The sequence below is a fragment of the Orcinus orca genome, chromosome 5 (genome assembly GCF_937001465.1).
Source record: "Orcinus orca chromosome 5, mOrcOrc1.1, whole genome shotgun sequence".
NCBI classification, from domain to species: domain Eukaryota; kingdom Metazoa; phylum Chordata; class Mammalia; order Artiodactyla; family Delphinidae; genus Orcinus; species Orcinus orca.
The window spans coordinates 77,858,695-77,881,245 of NC_064563.1; the positions used below are offsets into that span (position 1 = coordinate 77,858,695).

General features: G+C 47.4%; 2 protein-coding genes across 3 annotated transcripts in view; one reads left to right on the forward strand and one right to left on the reverse strand.

The window, feature by feature from the left end:
* Positions 1–13,190, forward strand: part of MUC4 (mucin 4, cell surface associated) — a 47,796-nt gene extending 34,606 nt beyond the window's left edge. The window contains exons 13-24 of the mRNA XM_049710085.1: positions 185–352; positions 953–1,054; positions 1,453–1,686; positions 2,792–2,929; positions 4,498–4,679; positions 6,252–6,411; positions 7,375–7,554; positions 7,913–7,986; positions 9,302–9,366; positions 9,452–9,684; positions 11,374–11,536; positions 12,523–13,190. Coding sequence (XP_049566042.1) covers positions 185–352; positions 953–1,054; positions 1,453–1,686; positions 2,792–2,929; positions 4,498–4,679; positions 6,252–6,411; positions 7,375–7,554; positions 7,913–7,986; positions 9,302–9,366; positions 9,452–9,684; positions 11,374–11,536; positions 12,523–12,718 — 1,895 coding nt within the window. The 3' untranslated portion in view covers positions 12,719–13,190. The remainder of the gene's footprint in view (positions 1–184; positions 353–952; positions 1,055–1,452; positions 1,687–2,791; positions 2,930–4,497; positions 4,680–6,251; positions 6,412–7,374; positions 7,555–7,912; positions 7,987–9,301; positions 9,367–9,451; positions 9,685–11,373; positions 11,537–12,522) is intronic.
* An 8,098-nt stretch (positions 13,191–21,288) lies between these two features.
* The window catches only part of MUC20 (mucin 20, cell surface associated), a 35,830-nt gene continuing 34,567 nt past the window's right edge, over positions 21,289–22,551 (reverse strand). For both annotated transcript variants that reach the window (XM_049710346.1, XM_004278798.3), the window contains one exon: positions 21,289–21,640. In XM_049710346.1, the coding sequence (XP_049566303.1) occupies positions 21,572–21,640 (69 nt within the window). In that variant the 3' untranslated portion in view covers positions 21,289–21,571. The remainder of the gene's footprint in view (positions 21,641–22,551) is intronic.

Consider the following 22,551-nt stretch of genomic DNA (forward strand, 5'->3'; position numbering starts at 1 on the left):
GTGTGGGGTGGGCCGTGAAGGTGTCCTGTGAGTGTGGTTTGGGGCCACTGGAGTAGGACCCTGCAGGGCATCTCCCAGCTGCTCTTAGTCTCCTCGCTGCATCTTGAAACCTCACTACTGCCAAGTCTTGGGCCTCCAGGGCTCCAACGCTGGCTTTTTCCTCATTTGTCTCCCAACATTCCAGGCCAGGAGATGTTCAACACCTCTGGAGTTGTAATGACCCGCAATGGCTCCACGGTATCAGCCAACTTTGATGGGGCAGTGACCATCTCAGTGATCGCTATCTCCAACATCCTCCATGCGTCCTGCAGCCTCCCGGAGGAGTATCAGAACCACACAGAGGGCCTCATGGGTAAGGAACAGGCAGGAGCCTGCCTCTGTCGTGGGAGCTCAGACCCCCCCAGCCCGTAAGCAGCTCCAGCTCCAGTGGGCCTGTGGACATCACAGGTGGAGTTTCCTTTCTCAGCCTCCTTGGAACAGAGCCTGAGGGTACAGAGCAGCAGGGAAGGAGGAGGGAGGTAGCTCTTCAGCTGCCTCTGAGGCTCACTTCCCGTCCTCCTGAAGCTCTGGGTCCAGGGCAGCGGGGGGGGGGGGGGGGGCAGGGTGCATCGAGGATGGTCTCTGGGGAGCATGGGGCCAGCAGCCACCCTTCCCCTCCCTCCCTCCCTCCCTCCCTCTGGCTTCACACCTTCCCACCCTCCCCCATCCCCCACATTCCCTCCCTTCTTTCCCCACTTCCTCCTTCACTTCCTTCTTCCCTGAAGCAGAGGGGCAGGCTCTGAGGCTATAGTCCTCTCCTGGCCTCCTGGAGGACTGAACCGACAACAGATGCCACTGAAAGAGGCTTCGCAGGCCCCCTACTCCCCACATCTCCATGTGACCTGTTGGATGCTCCCCAGGGAAGGGAGGGCCACAGTCTTAGGGTGGCTGACCCCCCTGCTCTGTCCCTCAGGCTTCTGGAACGGCAACCCAGATGACGACTTCAGGATGCCCAATGGCTCCACCCTTCCCCCAGGGAGCTCCGAGGAGATGCTTTTTCACTATGGAATGGCCTGTGAGTCTGAGCCTCAGGGTCCCCAGGCAGATGGGGTAGGGCCAGGATGAAGGAAGCTGCCGCACTGTCTCCCTCAGGCCTGTGGGGACCAGACCTCTGTCCTCTATGAGAGGGGAGTAGGAAGGAAGAGACCTGAGGATGCTGGTGCCACCTCAGATTTGTCCCCTCCACTTCCGTCCCACCTGCGTCTCTCTACCTGGAAGAGAGGACAAGGAAGTTGGGTGGCCCTCACTCACGAGAGCGGGGACTTCCAGACTCAGAAGCTGGAAGTCGCTCTGTCCTTCCACATACCCCTGCCCCACCCAAACCATATAAAGTAAGGGTAAGGGGTGGACACAGCAGAAATATAGCTGGAGTCCCACCCTGGTGCCACCACCATCGCACCTTGTGTGTTTTAGGGGAAATCAACGGAACAAGCCTTTTTGGCAAGAGGAACGACCATTTGCCGTCCAACTTCACCCCTGTCTTCCTTTCACAACTGTCGGGAAACAAATCTTTGAATGAAAATTTGACCTCCCAGTGTAATGGAGATACATACTGCATCTATGATGCCCTGGCCACAGGAAACAAAAGCCTTGGGCTGTCCACTGAGATGCTCTCTAGAAGATACCAGCTGATGAACACCACCCTGAGTAAGTGCTATGAGGCCCAGGGAGGCATGTGCAGAGTCAGGGGGCAGATGAGGTGACCCCCTTCCATGACACTCCTTTAAGCTACACATTTTTAAAACTTAACAGACTCTTTTGTTCATGTTATTCCTCTGCTCAAACCGTCCCACGATCCCCCAGCCCTGTCCTTATGATAACCTTCAAAGCCCTATCCAGTCTGGCCCCCTTGCCTCTCCAAACTCTTCTCCTAGGACTTCCCACCTCACTCATTCCACTCCAGCCCCACTGGCTTCTTTGTGTTCTTCACACATGCCAGGCTCACACCCGACTCCGAGACACTGCACGTGCTATTCTCTTTGCCTGGAATGCCCTTCCCCCAGAGAGCCACAGGCTCGTCCCTCACCTCCTTCCAATCTCTATTCAAATGTCACCTTCTCAGCAGTGCCTTTCTTGGCTAGCCTGCCTAAAATTTCACATTCACCCCCACTTCCTATTTGCCTTCCCTGCTTTATTTTTTCTCCTTAGTATCTATAACTATCTAACATATTTTCTAATTTTCATAGGTATCTTTTTTATTATTTGTTCATTGCCGCATCCTTACTACCTAGAACAGTTCCAGCCATAGAGTAGATGCTCAGTAAATATTTGTTATGACTGACTGACTGAATGAATGAATAAACAATTGTATGGAAATAGCAGGGCTCCAAAACACAGAGACCAGTGCAAAGGTTTTACTCCCTCTCCATTTCCTGACAAATGCAAAGCCCATCAGATGTTACCCTCATGGTTTACAGCCCTCTTCCAAAGGTAAAACTCCACAACGGTCTGAGCAATGCTGACCTCTGATTCACTTCATACCATGCCCAGAATAGCATTCTGATCAGGAAAGAACTTGAATCCTGTTTGAGGAGAAGATAAAAGAGAGAATAAAGATTTGGGTGTGTGGGCAATACAACCACAACCTTCTCTGCATGTGTCTGAGAGCAGGTACACAGAATAATTCCTGCTTCTGGAGGTAGGTCACAGCCCGGGCAATGCCTCACACAAGAGAGAGGACTGAAGAAACAGGAGGCCCAGAAGGCAAGAGAGTATCTTGCCTCACATCTCGCATTCCTTCTTTGTGTCTCAGATCATTACCCCCCGTCTATTGAGGGTCCTGATGTGATGGAAGCCTACATGGGACAGGCCAAGGTGGTTAATTACACCAGCAGCACTAAGGACGTCACATTCACTCTCAGAAACAACTACACTGACTTCAAGCTCTTTGGTAAGAATCCTTGGCTGGGGTTGTAGCAGATGAGGTCACAGTCAAGCTTTGGGTAATTTTGCATTATTATACCCTGTGCAATTTCATGTCACTTTTCCATTGGAATATCCAGGACCAACATTTCTTGGGAATAATCCCTGTAATTCAAATAGGTGCCCCTGGTGAATAGTAGTGATGGGCTTACGGAGATTTGGCTGGCTAGCTAGACTGCCTCTGGGCATGTACAACTGATTCAAAGATCATTTCATCTCAGTCTTATAATATGCAATCATCCTTATGCAATCAACAGATTATTAGAATAAACATAACAATTAACAAATACTAATTTCAAACATTTTCATATCTATTAAAAGAAGGATATCATATGGAACAAGATTTAAAGAAAAGCAAATAACTTCATTTGGTACCTTTCTCACTATTTTTATGTTTGTCAGCCATGTTTACTTCACTTTGCCTCTCTTTATCTGCTTTTCTGCGCTGGGACCAAGCAAAGCTCCATCTTTCCCTCCCAGTAATGGTGTGAAGACCTGGTTTCGGGCCTGTAACCATGATCTGGGTCAAGAGTCAAAGCCCAGGGAATTCCCTGGCAGTCCAGTCCTTAAGACTCAGCACTTTCGCTGCCGTGGGCCCGGGCTCAATCCCCGGTTTGGGAACTAAGATCCCACAAACCACGAGGCACGGCCAAAAAAAAAAAAAAAAAAGAGTCAAAGCCCACAGGATGTAGCTTGCCTTCTGTTGCCAGCACTAATTAAGCTGGTGACTGTTCTTTGCTAAAACCAAAGCCCTTAGGGACCTTATTCTGAGCTCTGAGCACCTCTCTGACTCATTTTCTTTCTCTGTGCATAAGAGGGGACTGCTTTGGCTGTACCCTGTCGCTCCATATAGCGTCCCCTCAGGTGCCAAATGAATAGTATCAGGAGATTTTCTCCTCCATGGGGCTCCTATCCTGAAGAGTGTTGGCCTGGAAGTTATGCTCTTTTGTTCCCTCCTATCAGCTCTTCTCAATCTACTGTTTTAAGGAGACGTTCCTATTTTCTTGAAAAACATAAGACAGGTTGGATCAGAAGAGTCTTTATTGATAGGTAGCAGTGTTTCACTGTAGTCTGGTGTCTGAAGGTGGCTGGTCAAAAGTCCAGGCAATGAGAGCAGTGGGTGAGAAATCAGGGCGAGGGATGAGGATGCCATGAAGCTGAAGTCAGTTTGGCCTGCAGTGTAGCCTGGGGAAGCGTTGGGAGGATCCTGGCCTTCGTCCTCCATCCCCCCTGGATGTCCCATCCTGGTGCAGACCTAGGCGGCGTTGCCTTTTGGGGTCTCTTCAGGGAGAGCAGTTGCCTCCCCCTCTGTGAGGTTCCACCCTACAATCACTGAGTTGGGCTGTGCCACCTCCAGCTCGGAGCGTGATCAAGATTACTCCAGGAAACCAGCCTTGCTCAAGGAAATGCCGGAAAAAATTGGAGGGGTGTTCTGGCGGGGGTGGGGGGGAGATGTCCAGCATCAGCTCTTGGGGTGGCGGAGAGCAGAGCAGTTGAGGCCTCCAGCTCTCAACAGTCTCGTCTTCCCTGGGGCAGAGAATGGGACATTGCTATGGACACCAAAGTTGCTGGGACCACTTACTCTGGAGATTCTAGCAAGAAGTGCCGAGGACAACTTGTCGTCTGTACTCAAGCCAAGGACAGTGGTCTGTGCGTGCAAGGCAGAGAGCCAGTGTTTATACAACCAGACCAGCTGGGTGGGTGATTCCTCCCTGGAGGTGAGTGGCGAAGAGGGTTGGCGGGGGGGGGGGGGTTCCAAGTTGAGGGAAAGGAAGTGGGAACTGAAAGGATGTCGTCCTTCAGCTCCTCTGTACTAATGTGTGTGATGGGAGGCGGGTGGAGCTGTGGTAGGTGAGTAGAGCAGACAACAATCTCGGGCCACAAACTTACAAGTGTAAGAAATAGAACTTTCTTTCCTGCTTATAGCTCAACTGAATTTTTATCTCCCAGCTCCCATTTAGCCAGGCTGGCAGGAAACTTCCACCTCAGTCTTTCTTAGAGTTGCCCAGTGGTTGCCAGCTCCACGGTTCTGGAGTAAGACAGTGAAGTAAGACAGTAAGATGTGGGTAGGAAGGTGCCCATGTGGTCCCTGGGCCTGAGTCTACACGGATCACAGCTCCAGGCACCCTCCCTTCAGACACAGGGGAGTGTTCTGTGGCTTCTGTGCGTTGCTCAGACACAGGAAACCTTGTGGCTTAGGGTCCCATCTGCCTAGAAGCACTGCGTAGCCATTTCTCTGGGGCTTCATCTTCATGGTGTTGGGAAGAGAAGTACAGATCCCTCTGATCTTGGTCCCCCCAAAACCTTTTTTTTTCCCCTTTTACTCTCTTCCTCCAACTAAAAGAAACATCTCTTTTGCAGTTTGAAGAAAATCCTTCTCCATTCAAGTTTCTAGCCAAGATACTTGGCCTAAGTCCATGAATCTGGCCCCATCTGCTTTTTTTTTAACTTTTTGGGGGGAGTCAGAAGGAAAGTGTTCGGCTGGCAATACCCCACTACCTCCTTCACCTCTTACACACACACACACACACACACACACACACACACACACACACACACACACACACACACACACCCTTCTCCTGAAGCATGAGCAGAGAATTCCTACTGGAAAGGGAGAGAGGTGGAGGAGTCCAGGAGGCAGAAAAGGAAAAAAATACAGAGTAGGGGGAAAAGGGATTAAAATCACTATATTATTTTAGATATCCCAAGATATCCAGTGTTAAAGGGTTCCACTTCGGGGAGCTTTCCAGCGTCATCTCAGTAGGCGAGATAGAAAAGAGAGATGAGGAACTTGATGAGGATCTGGACGATTCCCCTCCCTGTGCCCTTGTTCTGGTTGTTGCGAGCTCTCACTGTGCTCAGCAACGAGCGTCCTTCTTGCCTGGGAGTCAGCAAGGGAAGAGAGAGCAGGAAACTGCAGCTTACGTAGGATCCAGTTTTCCAGGGATAGTAGAATATTTATTTATTTAGCCCCTGTCTAGGAAGGGTTTCAGGCAAGGAGATTTGCTGTAAGAGGGAAGAGGCTGGGATCCCGGGGCAGAGGCCAGGCAGAGGGCTCAGGAAAAGGATGGCCCAGGGTGGCCACGTGGCCTGGAGGACGGTTTGCCTTTGACAGGGACGTGCAGGCCCAGGGCCTGTTCAAGAAGCTGCTCAGTGGATACTGGCAGAATTAAGACAAGGACTCAGGGTCCATGGGTTCTCAGACCTGAGGGGTTGGTACAGCAACACCCCAGAAACCCTTCATGGTTCAGCCTCCTGGCCGCCCAGTGATCAGCAACCTATTCCAGGTGGCCGACTGCAAGTGTGACGAGAACACCACAGGCCGCTACTGCAACCGCACCAAGGACCCCTGTGAAGAGCAGTGCTTCCCGAGTGTGAAGTGCATTTCCGGGAAGGGCTGCGAGCCCTGCCCCCCGCACCTGACTGGGGATGGACGTCACTGTGCACGTGAGCTGGGGACAGGGCCTCGGCAGGAGGAGGTTCTGGGGACAGGTGACATCTCGAGGGCTTAAGACAACTGGGCGAACCATTTCTCCCCCCTTTCCAGCAAGTCTTTAGAATGTTCAATACAGGTGGGTATGGTAAGGAGGTAAGGTGGGTATGGCAGGGTGTGAGGCCGAAGGAGAAGAGATTGTACAGGCATGGAGGAGGGGCCAGAGTTGAGAAGCTCTGAGGCACTGTTGGGGGAAACCCCGGGCAAAAGACTGAAGATGGCCTGGAGAGGGGAGGGAAATTTAGCAGCAGTCAGGGAGCCAGAAGTAAGCTGGGGTGGGGCCCTCAGGCTCCGGGGGTTTTCAGAGATGCAAGGCCCAGGGTCTCTGCATTTCCCTAGTCAGGACATTGTGTGAGGGGGGGAGGGGGGGGGCGGGGGTGCTGCCATGGGCATCTGGTGGCAGGGGTGCCTCGTCTTCCCTTTGAGTCCTCCTTCCACCATCTGTTGCTTGACCTTTGAGCCATCAGAGTCATGAGGGCATCACAGTGAGGCCTCCACTAAGCCCCCTGAAGCGCCCCAGTGAAGTCTAGAGACCACTGCATCTTCTGAGCAGAGACCAGAGAGGTAGAACCACAGCCTTATAAAGGCAGAAAAGGGGATGGAAGTGAAGAAAACAGGTCGGTGGGCTTTCCTGAAAGAGAGTCCTTTCCTGATGGGAAGGGTCTGATAAACACTCCATTCCCTCAGCAGAATTGGGAGAACCCTTACCTGGCAGGGGAAGAAGGGTCGCCCGGCAAAGAAATGTCTGGAAAAGGAAGAGGATAGTTTGGGGTTCAGAGTGGCCCACAAGCAGAACGCAGCTTAAGTGGGCTTTGCGGGAAAGAAATCAAGCCTGTCCTGGGAGCAGCTTTCCCTGGGCCGAGGGCTGCCCCTTGCTGCTGAGAGAGGTGTTGCTGACCTCTCTGCTCCCCCTGCAGCTCTGGAGAACCTCTTCCTCTGTCAGAACAAGTCCTGCCCTGAGAATTACTGCTACAACAACGGCCACTGCTACCTCTCCCAGGCTCAGGCCTGCCAGCCTGCCTGCACCTGCCCCCCAGCCTTCACCGACACCCGCTGCTTCCTGGCTGGGAACAATTTCACTCCAACAGTCCATCTAGGTACGACCAGATACTCCACCATCCCCACTTCTCTCTCCTTGGGGGACGATATGGGGCTCTGGGGGCCAGGCTAAGTCCCTCAAACTCACAGGACACAACTCCAAATTTCCCTCAGGTGGTGGTAAGTTGTAGGCTATGGGAGCGAGTGGGGGGCAGCTGTCACAGCATGAACCACGGGCCTGAGCAGTCTGCTGAGGAAAGACTGAAGGTGACCTCACAGCTCAGCAAGACAAGAGTCAGGGAAGCCTTGACCATAGTCCAACATGCATTTGTGTGAGGGTCAGCAGACTTGGCCACTTCTGCTGATCCTTCTGGTAAACCTGTGAGGTGATTATGAACCTCCTTCTCTCGTCTCCAGAGCTTCCCTTAAGGATCATCCATCTCTCACTCATGGAAGACGAAGGTGCCTCCCAAGCAGATGTCAATGCCTCGGTCAGTGCTGCAGGCCAGCTCTGGGTGGGGGACGGGTCTTGGCAGGTTCAGGGTGGGGTCTTAGCCATGGCTTGTGCATTCTGCCTCTCATAATCCGTCTAGATTCAACTGCCAGAGGGGGCTGGAGCCTCCTGCCCCAGGGAAGGCTGAGGGTGAGGAAAGCAGGAAGGCCTAGGACAGAGACCTCCAAGGGGGTTAGAATGACCAACTCGCAATGAATAGAGTCCAGGGTGGCCGAGTCAATGCAGCCTTTCCTTCCGAGCATCCCTCAAGACCTGCCCTTGGATATTATATGGAGGAAACACAAGAGGGCATTTCACCTCCAGGAAGCCTTCCCTGACTTCGCCGAGGAAACTGGGCCTCCCTCTTCTTGGCTCCCATGCCCTTGTCCATTCCCCAATCACAGGCAAAGTAGCACAGTAGTTGAGCTATTGAGGCTCAGGAATCCTACCCAGGTTCAAATCCTGACACTACCACTCACTAGAGCAGGTGTAATAATTAGACAAATTATTTGAACTCCCATCTGTAAAAATAAAGTAATAACAGTACTTATGTCAGTGGTTTGTGTCAAGGTTTAAATGATAATGTAGGTAAGGCACTCAGCATGGTGCCTAAAACACAATGTATTAAAAAAAATTATCCAAATTATTATTACTACTGTTGCTACTACCACTACTACAGCACTCCACACTCTGTACGGTAAAATCTGTTAACATTTGTCCACTGCGCCAGACTGTGTGTCTTTGAGAATGGACTGTTCCTAAGTCACACTGACATCCCTCACACTTGACCATCCCCTAGGACTGGCTAAGTATAATCTCTGTTCAATATACACGTGGGGAGAGAATGAGTGGGTAAGTCGGGGATCAGAGGCAAGGTAGAGGTCATTCATTTCAGGTTCTCCCCTTGTGATAGGAAGTGGGGGTGAGGATATGTAAAGTCCTTCACTCACCAACAAACTTCTATTAAGCAGGGACCTGTGCCAGTCACCAGGCTAGGCTGGGGTGTGGGGATGCAGAAATGCATAAGAAACATTCTGGTGTCTTGGGTCCTCATCTTCAAAGAAGGAAACAGGGAGTTCCCTGGTGGCCTAGTGGTTAGGATTCCAGGCTTCCACTGCTGTGGCCTGGGTTCGATCCCTGGTCAGGGAACTGAGATCCCACAAGCTGTAGGGTGTGGCCAGAAAAAAATTAAAAAGGGAAGAAGGAAACAGAAAGGGATGAATATGTGCATTAAAGTGGGAAGGGTCTCCTCTCTGGATTGGGCCTCACCCTCACTTCCACCCTCCCACCCCAACTCCCATCCTCTGCCTTAGGTGGCCTATAGACTGAGGAACCTGGATGTGCGGGCCTTTCTCTGGAACAGACGAGTGGATCGAATGTAAGTGGGACTGTCCCCACCTGGTCGCCGGGTCCTCCCCCAAACTCCTCACCCCTTGGCCCCTCACTGTGCCCCTCCCATACAGTGGACCCCCAATAGCACTGGCCTCAGGAAGCTCCCTTCACCGTTGGAGCATCATCTCGGAGTTCCAGTACCGCCCTGGGGGCCCTGTCATCAACTTCCTGAATACCCAGCTGCTAGATGCAGTGGTGGAGGCGTTCTTAACTCCGTGGAGGAGGTGGAAGAGAAGTGCGGGGCCCAGGAACAACGTGACCTTCCACCCCATCTACAGGAGGGACGTGTACAGTATTATGGCTCGTGAGTCACTGTCTTGGGGACAGCTACTGGGATAGCTGAGGGGGGAGGTAAGCAGAGGGAGCCTGTCACAGATCTGCAGCCCACACAAATCCATGGCTGAAATGTGTTCTACAGCAAGCCACAGACAAAAATTAAGTTAATTTAGTTTTTTTTGTTTGTAATTTTTGAGAGAAATTGTGAACATTTTACCCACCAGCCTTCTAAATTCAAGAACAGGTGCACAAAATACTGCTTGATGAATCCCCACGTGTACAGTTTCACAGAGCAATTACTCCAACTGCTGCTTTCCTGACCGTCACTGCTAACCGTTTTCTTTCCACAAAATTGTTAATGATTTGGTTAAAAGACCATCGTACTTTATAAACACAAACAAGGACATTCTTTTTGCCTTTGCCCTCCAGCTGGAGATATTCAGTTGAAGGCTGGAGACCTGGCCCAGGGGCAGATATATCCCCTCCCTGAAAGAGTGTGACCCCATGCAAAAGCCATCCCCAATCTAGGCCTCCACACTCCCATCTGGAAAATGAGATGGGATTTCTGAGGTCCCTTTCAATTCTGACAGCCTCTAATTATCCTGGAACAGGAATGAAATAGGTTGGCAAGCTTGCCAGGGAAGGAAAGGAATAGCCCACCGTATTTTGTGAGTCAGGCAGAGAACGGGGCAGTGAGTATGTCAAATCCGACAGAAGCTGCTGCGTTACTTGGGTCCAGGACCAAGGCAGAGCTTCTTTTAGAATCTAGGCTAAGCCTCCTCCGTCCCAGGGGCAACGATGTGAAATTCTCCAAACTACTATGCGTATGGGTGGTAGGGGGGTAGGGTTGGGGTTAAGAGGACACCCCAGACCTGATTGTGCCTTTTGTTAGAGAAAACAAACAAACATCCCGCAATTTTTATTATACAAGTACAATGTGTTTATTGTAGAAACTTTAGGAAACACAAATTAACAAAAAGAAAAAAAAATCACTTGTAATCCCTGTCCCCAGAGACAAATCCATTTTGCACCTATTTTTCTGAATTTTCTTTTATGCATAGGAACCTTCACACATATAAATTTGTTTACAATAAAGGGATCAAATCATGCCTAATGTTTGTTAACCTCCTCATTACTGAAATAGTTGTGAACATATTATCTTGTATATTGTTTAGACATTCCAATTTCATATACTAGTTTACAATATGTCTTAATATAGTGTGCTATAATAGATTTTAAAAAGAATGTTATACTAATAGTGACCATTTAAAATGAGGGCTTCCTGTGCCAGGCACTGTACTGAATACTCTGCATATATTATCTCATTTAAAATTTACAGCAAGGTAGTTTCCTTTTAAAAATAAGGAAACTGAGGCTGAAAGAGTTAAGAAATTTCCCCTAAACCACACAACCAGTTAGTAGTAGAGTTTGAATTTCAACTCAGGTCTGGCTGATTTCAAAGCATATGCTCTTAATCAATGCATTTTTCATACCGTGGTGCTTATCAGTTGTACAATATTTAACAAAACCACTCCTGTTGAACATTATTGCTCTTATTAACCATGCTGCTCTGGTCTTCCATGAACATATGTAGTTTTCATGTGTGTTTCCAATTATTTCTCAGGATAAATGCCTGAAAATGGAATTCTTGATCCAAAAGGTATAGATCTGGTGTTAATCGGTTGCTTTCTATATTCACTTTTATCCTACCTGACAGTGAATGTGAGCACGCTGGAAACTTACTTCCAATGCAGCGGATACAAGGGCTACCATCTGGTCTTCCACCCCCAGAGCGGCTTCACCTGCGTGTCCCCCTGCAGTGAGGGCTACTGTGAGCACGGAGGCCAGTGCCAGCACCTGCCCGATGGGCCTCGCTGCAGGTGGGCGGGGCTGGGGGCAGGAGGAGGAGGGCAGTGCTGGGAATCCAAGCTGCAAGGGGTCCAGAAATGCCATGGTACCTTGTGGTGTCTGAAAATTTAGGATGGCTCCGTTTGTAATTAAGAGAAAGGGGATCAGAGGGAAAAGGGACAATGGAAAAGAAGATGTGTGCATGCCTGAACTGTGCGGATGAAAAAGTTGCTATATTACCTATGCAACTCAAACCAGCTACTGGGTAGATATTATGACCACTTTAAAGATGAGAAAACTGCAGCTTAGAGACGATAAGGAATCTGCCTAAGGTACCCAGCAAGTTAAGTAACAGGATCGGGGTTCCAAAGCCAGACTCTCCCACCTGATTTTGCTTCTTGGGTGGACAGCCTGCTGCCTCATTGTGGAAAAGGAGCCCATTGTCTTGTGTCTAGGCCCGGCCCTGCCCCTCCTTAAGAGTAACAGGGGAGGCCCTCTCAAACTGGCGCCCTCTGTCCCACCGGTTCATCAGCAGTCTGAGGGGCTTCCGTGAGGGGAGTGCACTAGGTCGCAGACCTGCCATGGAGAGGGGCAGCGCCACCTGGGCCCTCTTGTCACATCAGTGCCCTCCGTCTACGCTTGTTCCCACTGCAGTTGCAGATGGGCCCAGCCCTCTCCGCTCCTGAGTCCAAGGAGGGGGCGGGTGGACCCTAGCACCGGACCCCAGCTCTCCGGGGGCAGGCAGGGTTTGTGACTGCGCATGCTCACCTACGGCCAGCCCCGCCCCCTCCCCGAAGTCCCTGTGGAGGCGACCTTAGATGAATTCACCACCCCCTCCCCCATCCCCCGCCCTCCTTGGTAGCCCAGTGGCCTCCCCTCAGCTCCAAGTCAGGGCTGACTCCGCCCCTTCCCTAGAGGGGAGCCGAGCCTATCGTGGAAAACCTCCTCTGGCCCGACAGAGAGGAGGAATGAGGAGGCCGAGCCACCTGCTGACCGTGTCCCCTCTCTGTGTCCCCAGCTGTGAGCCCTTCTCCATCTACACGCCCTGGGGCAAGCACTGTGAGCACCTGAGTTTGAAACTCGACGCCTTCTTCGGGATCCTTTTCGGGGCCCTGGGCGCCCTCCTGCTGCTGGGGGTCGTGCTGTTTGTGTTCCTGAGCTTCCGGGGCTGCTGCGGGAGCCGTTTCTCCTACCCGCTGGGCTCGGAAAGCTGAGGCTTTGCCCCGAACGGGCTGCGGTGGCCTATGATACCTCAGGAGCTACCCCAGCCTCACCTGCACACACTTCCATGCGTCGTGGTTTAGGGAGCCTGGAAAAAGTAAGGTGACTGATGCGGATTCAGGATTCTTTAAGAAGAATGAATAATGGGAATGAATAATAAAGACCACACCTTGTCAGAACAGGAGACACAGAGGCTGAAAGGAAGAGGCCATAAAGGCCTACTATATAAATAGATGGATTCTCACACAGACATACCCACACAGAGGACACTGACCTACAGAAACACTACGTGCACACACCAGCGTTGATGGGGTGATGGCTTTAAATTAAAAACCAAAATACATTTGCACACAAAAGTCTCCAGTTTACTTCTAATTAAAGTTTATTTAAATAAAATCCCTCTGACTTTTTGTGTTCCCAAAGCCATGGATTTCATTCATGATTTTCCTCTGGTGGCTAAAGGGCCTGATACAGAGGGTGGAGGGAGCAGAGGTCGGTTGGACCCAGTCCTGCTTCAGCCCTCAGTTACTCTATGTTGGGAAGCTCGGTTACTCCAGCCCAGACTTGGATCTTTGCTTCAGTCTCCACATCCCCTTCTTCCCCTCCCCCCAACACAAGCCAAGGCCTGGCCCTCTGAGGAGAGTGGTAAGGATACCCCCATATGGAGTATCCCCAACTCTCTCCCAGGACCCCTCCCTGCCTTGCTGGTCTCTGCCCATCAGTTTCAAGAGGATAAGTATGCAGTGCCTTTTCCTATCTGGAGTGTTCCCTGGAGGAAGGATTAAATCATTTCAGCTCCCTTTCCAGGAACCACCCCATCCTTAGATCTAGGGTACCCAACCCCTGATACATTTTCTCTGTCCTTTCCTGGGCCCCAGTTAGAGTCTTTTGAGCTGCTCCACCCCGTAGTCCCTCAGTCCCACTCTCTCTGCTTTTCCCAGGAACCTGATCAGTTTCCACCTCAACCTTCTCTCTTAGCAGGCAGAACTTTACACATATCTGGTATAACAACTCCAAGGACAATTGGTCCACACCTCCTGTGTCCAGAGCACCTCAGTTCCAATCCTGTGCAGAAGCTGGGTAGTTGCCTTTTGGTCCTATATCCCAAATCCATGAAGAGAGAATCTGATTGGTCCAGCTTGTGTCAGTTGTCCATCCCTGGTTCAATCAAGTGTAACCACAGAGTAGGAAAAGAGGTCACATGATATAAACCTGGTGATCAGGCTCAGACTTGTAGGTGAGTAAGTGGTGTTGGGAGAAGTTCCAAGAGAAATATGATTTCTGATCTGAGCAGAGACTCCAAACTGTCTGCTTTACGTAGAGAACGACTTCTCCCAGCAGGTGAAGCGCCTCCCAATATGTACAAGTCTGTCGTTTTCCCCTCAAATGCCCCCAAGTGTAATCAAGTATCCATATAGAACCACATTCATTTAATCCCAGCATTCATTTATCAAGAATTAAGCACATGGGAATTCTCTGGTGGTCCAGTGGTTAGGACTCTGTGCTTCCACTGCAGGGGGTAAGGGTTCGATCCCTGGTCGAAGAACTAAGATCCCACGTGCTGGGTGGCATGGCAAAAAAAAAAGAATTAAGCACATAGCCCAAATACGTTCACTGGTGAATTCTATTGATACCTAACATTTCAGGAAGAAATTCTGCCAACTCTATAATCTCTTTCAGAAGACTGAAGTAAAGGGAAGCTTCCTAACTCATTCTGTAAGGCCAGCACTTTCCTAATACTAAAACCAGAAAAATGCATCACAAGAAAATAAAACTATACACCAATCTCTCATTAACATAGATGCAAAAATCCTCAACAAAATATTGGCAAATCGAATCCAACAATGGATAAAAGGAATTATACACCACAATAAAGTGGCATTTATCCCAGGTACGCAAGTCTGGTTCTACATTTTAAAATAAATTAATGTAATCTATCATGTCAACAGACTGAAGAAGAAATCACATAATCATATCCATAGATGCAGAAAAAGCATTTGACAAAATTCAACACCCTTTTTTGATGAAAACTCTCAACAGACTAGGAATAGAGGGGAACTTCCTTAGCTTGATAAAACACACACACACACACACACACACACACACACACACACACACACTCTACAAAAAAATCCTACAGCTAACATCATACTTAATGGTGAGAAACTCAAAGCTTTCCAGATAAGATCAGGAATAAAGCAAGGATGTCCCCTCTTACCACTGCTTTTCAACATTTGTACTGGGAGTCCTAACTAATTCAATAAGACACACAAAAAATTCTTTTTAAGGTATAAAGATTGGGAAGGAAGAAATGAAACTGTCATTGTTCACAAATGACATGATTGTCTATGTAGAAAATCTGAAAGAATTGATTCTAAAAAACCCTCCTGAAACTATTAAGCAATTATATCAAGGTTATAGGATACAAGGTTAATGTACAAAAATCAATTGTTTTCCTGTATACCAGCAATGAACAAATAGAATTTGAAATTAAAAGCACGTTACCATGTCCATTAGCAACCACCAATAGAATTAAATACTTAGGTATAAATCTAAAAAAATATATACAAGGTCTATATATGGAAAACCACAAGACTCGGATGAAAGATATCATAGAACTAAATAAATGGAGAAATACTCCATGTCCATGGATAGGAAGACTCAATACTGTCAAGAAGTTAGTTCTTCCCAGCTTGATCTACAGATTCAATGCAAACCCAATCAAAACCCCAGCAAGATTTTTTATAGATATTCACAAACTGATTCTAAAGTTTCTGTGGAGAGGCAAAAGACCTAGAATAGTCAATTCAATATTGAAGGAGAAGAACAAAGTCAGAAGACCTATACTACCTAATTCAAGACTTACTTTTAAGCTAAGTACTTTATAAACTATAGTAGTCAAGACAGTGTGGTTTTATTAAAAGAATAAACAAATAGATCAGTGGAACAGAATAAAGAGCCCAGAAATAGACTCACATAAATATAGTCAACTGATCTTTGACCAAGGAGCAAAGGCAACACAATGAAACAAAGACAGCTTTTTCAACAAATGGTACTAGAACAACTGAACATCCACATGCAAAAATATGACTCTAGACACAGACTTTACACCCCTCACAAAAACTAACTCAAAATGGAACAAGACATAAATGTAAAATACAAAACTATAAAACTCCTAAAAGATAACATAGGAGAAAACTTAGATGACCTTGGGTATGGTAATGACTTTTCAGATACAACACCAAAGTCATGATCCATGAAAGAAAGAATTGATAAGCTGGACGTCATTAAAATTAAAAACTTCTTTCAAGAGAATGAGAAGACAAGCCTGGGGGAAAATATTTGCAAAGGATGCATCTGATAAAGGACTGTTATCCAAAATATACAAAGGACTCTTAAAGCTCAACAACAAGAAAACAAACAACCTGATTAAAAAATAGGCAATAGACCTCACCAAATAAGATATACAGATGGCAAGTAAGCATATGAAAAAATGTTCAACATCATACATCATTAGGGAATTGCAAATTAAAACAATAAGATTCCACTACACGCCTATGAGAATGGCCAAAACCCAGAACACTGACAACACCAAATGCTATAAGGATGTGGAGCAAAAGCGATTCTCATTCCCTGCTCCTGGGAATTCCAAAATGGTGCAGCCACTTTGGAAGACAGTTTGACAATTTCTTACAGAACTAAACATACTCTTACCATATGATCCAGCGATTGTACTCCTCGGTATTTACCTAAAAGAGATGAAAACTTATATCCACATAAAAACCTATACATGTATGTCTATAGTAACTTTATTCATAATTGCCAAAATTTGGAAGTCACCAAGATGATTTTCAGTCGATGAATAGGTAAATAAACTATGGTGCATCCGGACAATGGAATACTACAGAGCACTAAAAAGATATGAGATATCAAGCCATGAGAAGACATGAAGGAAACTTAAATGCATATTATTGCATGAAAGAAGCCAATGTGAAAAGGTTACATAGCTTACGATTCCAAGTATATGACATTCCGGAAAAGGCAAAACTATGGAGATAGTAAAAAGATCAGTGGTTTCTAGGGGCTTAAGAGGGAGGGAAGGATGAATTGGCAGAACACAGAGGATATTGAGGGCAGTAAAATTATTCTGTACGTCACTATGATGGCAAATACATGTTATAATACATTTGTCAAAACCCATACAACACCAAGAGTGAACCTTAACGTAAACTATGGACTTTGGATGCTAACGATGCGTCAACCAACATAGGTTCATTGACTGTAACAGATGTAACAGATGCTCTCCGATGGGGGATGTCAATAGTGGGGGAGATTGTGTGTGGGGGAAAGGGGCTATGTGGGACTTCTCTGTACTTTTGGCTCAATTTTACTGTGAATGTAAACTACTCTGAAAATAAATTTTATTAACTTAAAAAATAATACAAATTTAAATCAAAAGAATTAAACACATATGGCACTGAGGACAGACAGCATGGGAGGTGGGGAGTTGTCCAACAGTTAGAAAGAAGGGAATGTAAAACAAGGAGGGAGGGATGACAGAAGCGTGCTGGACTGGCGAGACTGCCGTGCCTTGACCATTGCAATCCCAAAGCTAAGCTATGCGATGAGGACTTTGTAACGTGACTTGAGGTCAGGTAGGGGAAGTCTCTCTTTTAGGGTAAGGTACAAAATTTACGTCTCATCCTCAACCCAGTCAGGACCTTGGTAAGGGATTTACCCATGCTGTGCAAGACATGATTATTATAGATACTTTGTGTCATCAAACCTGCTAAAGGGAAACCTGATAGAACAAAAGCAAGGTGGAAACAGGGAGCAAGGCACCCAAACCCAAAGTCCTTTCTCCCCCCCATCCATGTTCAGACACTAAGCTTCTTCTCCTCCCACTGGGAAATGGAGGTGGAGCAGAAAGACAGAATGTGTGTCACGGACATTCCTGCCAGAGGCAGTGGAGCTGTCCGTAAGCCTAAGAAAAGGCTGGGGGCTTGCCACAGCAGAAGGAAACCCACAGACTGGGAAAAGGGAAGAGGTGGGGACACTGGTGGAAGTGGAGGCATTAAAAGTAGGGTTTAACAATAAAAATACAGAAAGCCCAGTTAAATTTGAATTTCAGATAAACCACAATTTTTTACTATAAGAATGTCCCATGAAATATCTGGGATATCCATATATTTTAAAAAGCATTCATTGTGTATCTGAAATTCTAATTTAACTGGGTGTACTGTATTTTATCTGGCAACCTGGTCAGAACGGCTGAGGCGCTGGGCATGTAGAGAGAGGGAGTCATGAGAAAGGAGGACTGCCTGAGGGGGACAGCCTCCTGGCTGGGAAGGAAAGGCTTCTTCTGAATGGTACGTTTAGATCAAGGACACAGCTGCACATTTTCATCAACTCCCCGGCTCTGTGATTCTGTCACTTATGCACCTGGAATAAAGAACTGATGGGCTCTGCTTCAGGGCTCCAGGCACGTGTTGGCTTAGCAGAGAGGAAGGAGAGACCACACACCCCTACCCCCGGTTGGTGGCAAGCAGCTGAGACACCCTCAGTGGGCACTGGGGGAGCGAAGGGAGTTGTCTGGGAAGATGCTTGGCCAGAGACACAGATTCCCCTGCCCAACCTTCCCTGCTCTCAAAGGAACCTTTCAGAAACACCCTTGGGCCAGCTTTTAATGACCAGGATGATGCCTAATCGATCACTGGTATGATATACCAACGTACTTATTTATTGATATCAAAAAGCGTGCCCACTCACTTCAATTTGTGGTGCACCCACGGGATTAGTTACCATTCACTGCTTTCCACTAACTGGTGGCCAGTCCCGCTCACAAGGGATGAAGGAAGGACGGGCTGTGCAGAAGCTTCAGTTGAAGCCTCTTGTCAGAAAAGTTCCACCTCAAGCTGTCCTCATCATGGCCTTGCATTTTTGCCTTCTGAGTCTGGGCTGAGTCACGGGAGATTTTAGACAGGGTGTCTTGTTTAGGTCCATGACCACCTTTGTCTTTATGAAATATGTGGCATTTTCATCTCATATATATACACGTTTGAATCTTAAATAACTGGAGAATTTTCTCCGGGCACTTCTGGTTCTTGCTGGTTTGGTAACATTACTTCTGTAGTAATGTTCTGCTAGTAATGTTTGGGAACATTACTTCTGCTAACTTTGGTCATTTCCAGTAATTCTCTCTCTCTCTCTCTCTCTCTCTCTCTCTCTCACACACACACACACAAGCATAATTATACACTTTAATTCCTAAATGCTTTTAATTGGTGTATCCCATATTTTACAGATTTTTTTGGCTTCCAATAATAACGGTAATCAGCACTATATGTACATGTATGTCTTTATAGGTATGTAATTAAGATTAAATTATCCACTTTATTAGGTATCATCTGTTTGAATAAGTGCAAAACAAGAAAAACTATTTAAAAATTGGGTTTCTGTAACAGCAGTGTTATATAAACTGCTCTCTATTCATGCCTAACTATAGTGCAGCTTAATAATTATATCATTAAATTTATCTTCTGTTACTTCAACACTGAATGTCATTTTCTTACCTTTCGGAGCTCAGTGCCCATATTTCATGGTCATCTGCTCACACGGCCTGTCCTCTAAGTCATTCAGTAAACATTTGAGTGCCCTCCGTGACTCTGTGCTAGGTTCTGTGGCTACAAGGATGGATAATATATGATGCTCTGTCCTGATTTAACAAACTTATAATAAATAAATCATGACATAGCATGTTAGCTCCCCTTTAGGGAATTTGAGAAAAACCACCAGGAGGAAGTAGTGGATGATCTGGGGTTCTAAGCATGAGTAGGAGTTTTCCTCCCCCTACTAACTTTAATCCATGTGGGAAGAGACATCTTTGAATCCCCCAAGGCACACAACATAGTCTTTCTTCTGTTGTAGGTGCTGAACAAATATGCCGAGATGAATGTTTGAATTATTTTTGTCCAATCTACTTTATAAAACTCCCCACTGCCCCACTCTGCAAGAGGAAGGGAGTCAATTGAAAACACACACTCCCCTTATTCAGAGCAATATCCAAGTTGTCTTGTTGTTTCCTTCTTTTACTCAACAAATATTTACTGAGAGCCTTTTTTGTACCAGGCACTATCCTAGATGCTAGGGATGCTGCAGTGTGCAAACTCTTCCATTCTAGATGAGGGAGACAGATAATAAACAAGACAAATAAAACATGTATTATGTTAGGTTGTGATCAGTGTTATGAAGAAAATCAAAGCAGAGGAGAGTGGTTAGGTAGGCCCACTGAGAAGGTGAAGGAGGTGCAGGAGTTAGCCAAGAGGATATCTGGAGGAGAAGAATTCTAAGCAGACTGAGCAGTGCATGCAAAGGTCCTGAAGCAGCAGCATGCATTCAGGGAACAGCAAGGAAGTCAGTGCGGCTCGTGTGCAGTGAGCAAGTTCAAAAGGCTGGTGTGGGGGTGCAGATCGTGGACAGTTTTGCAGCGTTGTAGGAACGTGTCTTTTTCTCTGAATGAAATGGGAGGGTTTGGAGCAAAGGAGTGGTACAGTCTGTCTTACATTATAAAAAGACAGCTCTGGCTGATGTACTGGGACTAGATAGGGAGTGGGGGGAAAAGGTAGAGACAGGGAGGCTTGATAAGAAGATACTAGTCATCCAGGTGAGAGATGATGGCAGCTTGGACCAGGGTGAGAGCAGTCAGTAGAGATGGTGAGGTGGGCTCATGTGCTGGGCATATTTTGATGACAATAGAGCCAACAGAATTTCCTCATGAATTGGATATAACATGTGAAAAAAAAAAAAAGAAACAGAGGAATAAGAAATAGTTCCAAGGATTCGGGCTCGACAAACTGAAGGATGCAACTGACATTAACTGAGATGAGGAAGATGCAGGCAGAGCACGTTTAGGGGTAAGGTTAGTACTCTGATCTTGGAAATGTTGAATGTAATGTACCTCTTGGTGGAGATCCACTCAGAGCCGCCCACGTGGAGAGGCTGAACATATACATTAACAATGGTTGTATTACATACAACTAGACAACTCCAGACAACTAGAGGTGGGATTTTAGACATTTCTTTCTTTCTCTTCCCCCACTTCTCATTTCCTTTCCCCCCACCCCTTGGTTCTTAAGAAGGTCTCAAAAATTTAAATGCAAGTTTTACTTCTACAATAGAAAAAAAATAAGCCAAGTTTAATTTTTAAAAACAACATGACTTATGAGCTATGGGGGAGGAATAATTGAGGATTGCTTGTATCAAAAACTTGAAATTCAAGTCCATTCAACAAGCATTCTCTGTGATCCTACTACAGGCCAGGCGCTCTGCTAGGTTCCAGGGATACCGAGATAAACAGATGTGGTTCCTGCTCTGAAGGAGCTCACAGTTCAAGAGGCTCTAGGGTCAGCCTCAGTCAGTGCTGTAATCAAGGTCCAAACTGACAACCTGGGGAGCATGAAGAAGGGAGGTAGCAGTGAGGGTGCACAAAATTCCTGTACCATAAAACCGTGACCCTGGGCCACACTGAGTGTAATTTTAATGTAGGATGGAAGCACACAGCAGGTGACAGATGGGTGATCAGGTCACTCTTTACTGAAACACAACACACATGCCAGGGGAAGTCCAAGGACATCTCTGGAACAGGCGAAGACCCCACCCGCTCCCTACACACGTACACCCAGGCATATGTGAGCCAGGGTCCCACTGCCATGACCGGGTAAGGCCGTGGCTTGCTGATCTACATGGGAACCTTCCAGGTAACATGGCTCCAGTCATGCTGAGGCCCAGGCTGCAGGCGGTACTGCCCCCTTCCACACGTGGCAGTGCCTGATCACAGCTGATGTTCTTCAGCCCCTCCTGACACGCAGCAGGGAGACTTGGATGGGAGACATAAACATATGCAGTTTACGGTCGAGCTGGTGGGCAAAAGGGAACATATTAGGAGGCCAGCAGCACTTTCTGAACCTCTTGCAGGCTGGGCATAGGCTAGGTCCTTCATGCCATTTAAACCTCACAGTAACCTTAGAAAGCAGGTAGTACCAGCCTCATTTTACGAGGAAGGAAAGTAATATGGAGTACCTTACCGAAGGTCACACAGTTAGGAACTGGAATTCACACTCAGGTCTACGTGGCGCCAACGCTTGTTGTTTGTCTGACCCCTGAGCCTTTCGCCAGTGGCCAGCTCCCAACAAGAACTGACACCCAACACCTGCATGGCCTGGTTCCTGCACCTCTGCTCCTGATCTGCTCCTATCTCCCTGGCTTCTTTCTGACCCCTGAAATAGTTTCCAGTTTGAGGGGCTCAGATCTGACATATCCTTGGCTTCCTTCTTCAACCAGGATTCACACTTGCTACTTGGATTATCATGTGCAGTGGGAATTTATCACTTATTTGGCTCTCCCACTTCAAAGTCCCATGCCATGTTCAGGGACCTCCTTATTATGGGAGTCCTGATAGGCCCCCCTTCCACTAAGAGAACTTCTAGGGCCCAAATATTCCCTCTGCCCATCATCCCCTGGAAGCAAGATGGGGACACAAGAGTTAGGCTGAGCTGACTCACTCTAACCTTCCAATGACTCACACCATCCCCCAAAACCCTAACCCTAGAATTCCACCACTAGAAACTTTGTCCAGGGATCTGGGTTTTAGAATTTTCCCAACTTCTACAAATATAATCTGGGTCCCCATCTAGAGCGTACATCTATGGTGTTTTTTTTGTTTGTTTTTTGTTTTCTGTCTAATATCCCTATCTCCTTTAGAGCCTTTCCTTCCCATTCCATGTGGTTCAGGTTGGGCTGTCAGTCATGGTGGCCCTTCCAGGTCAAT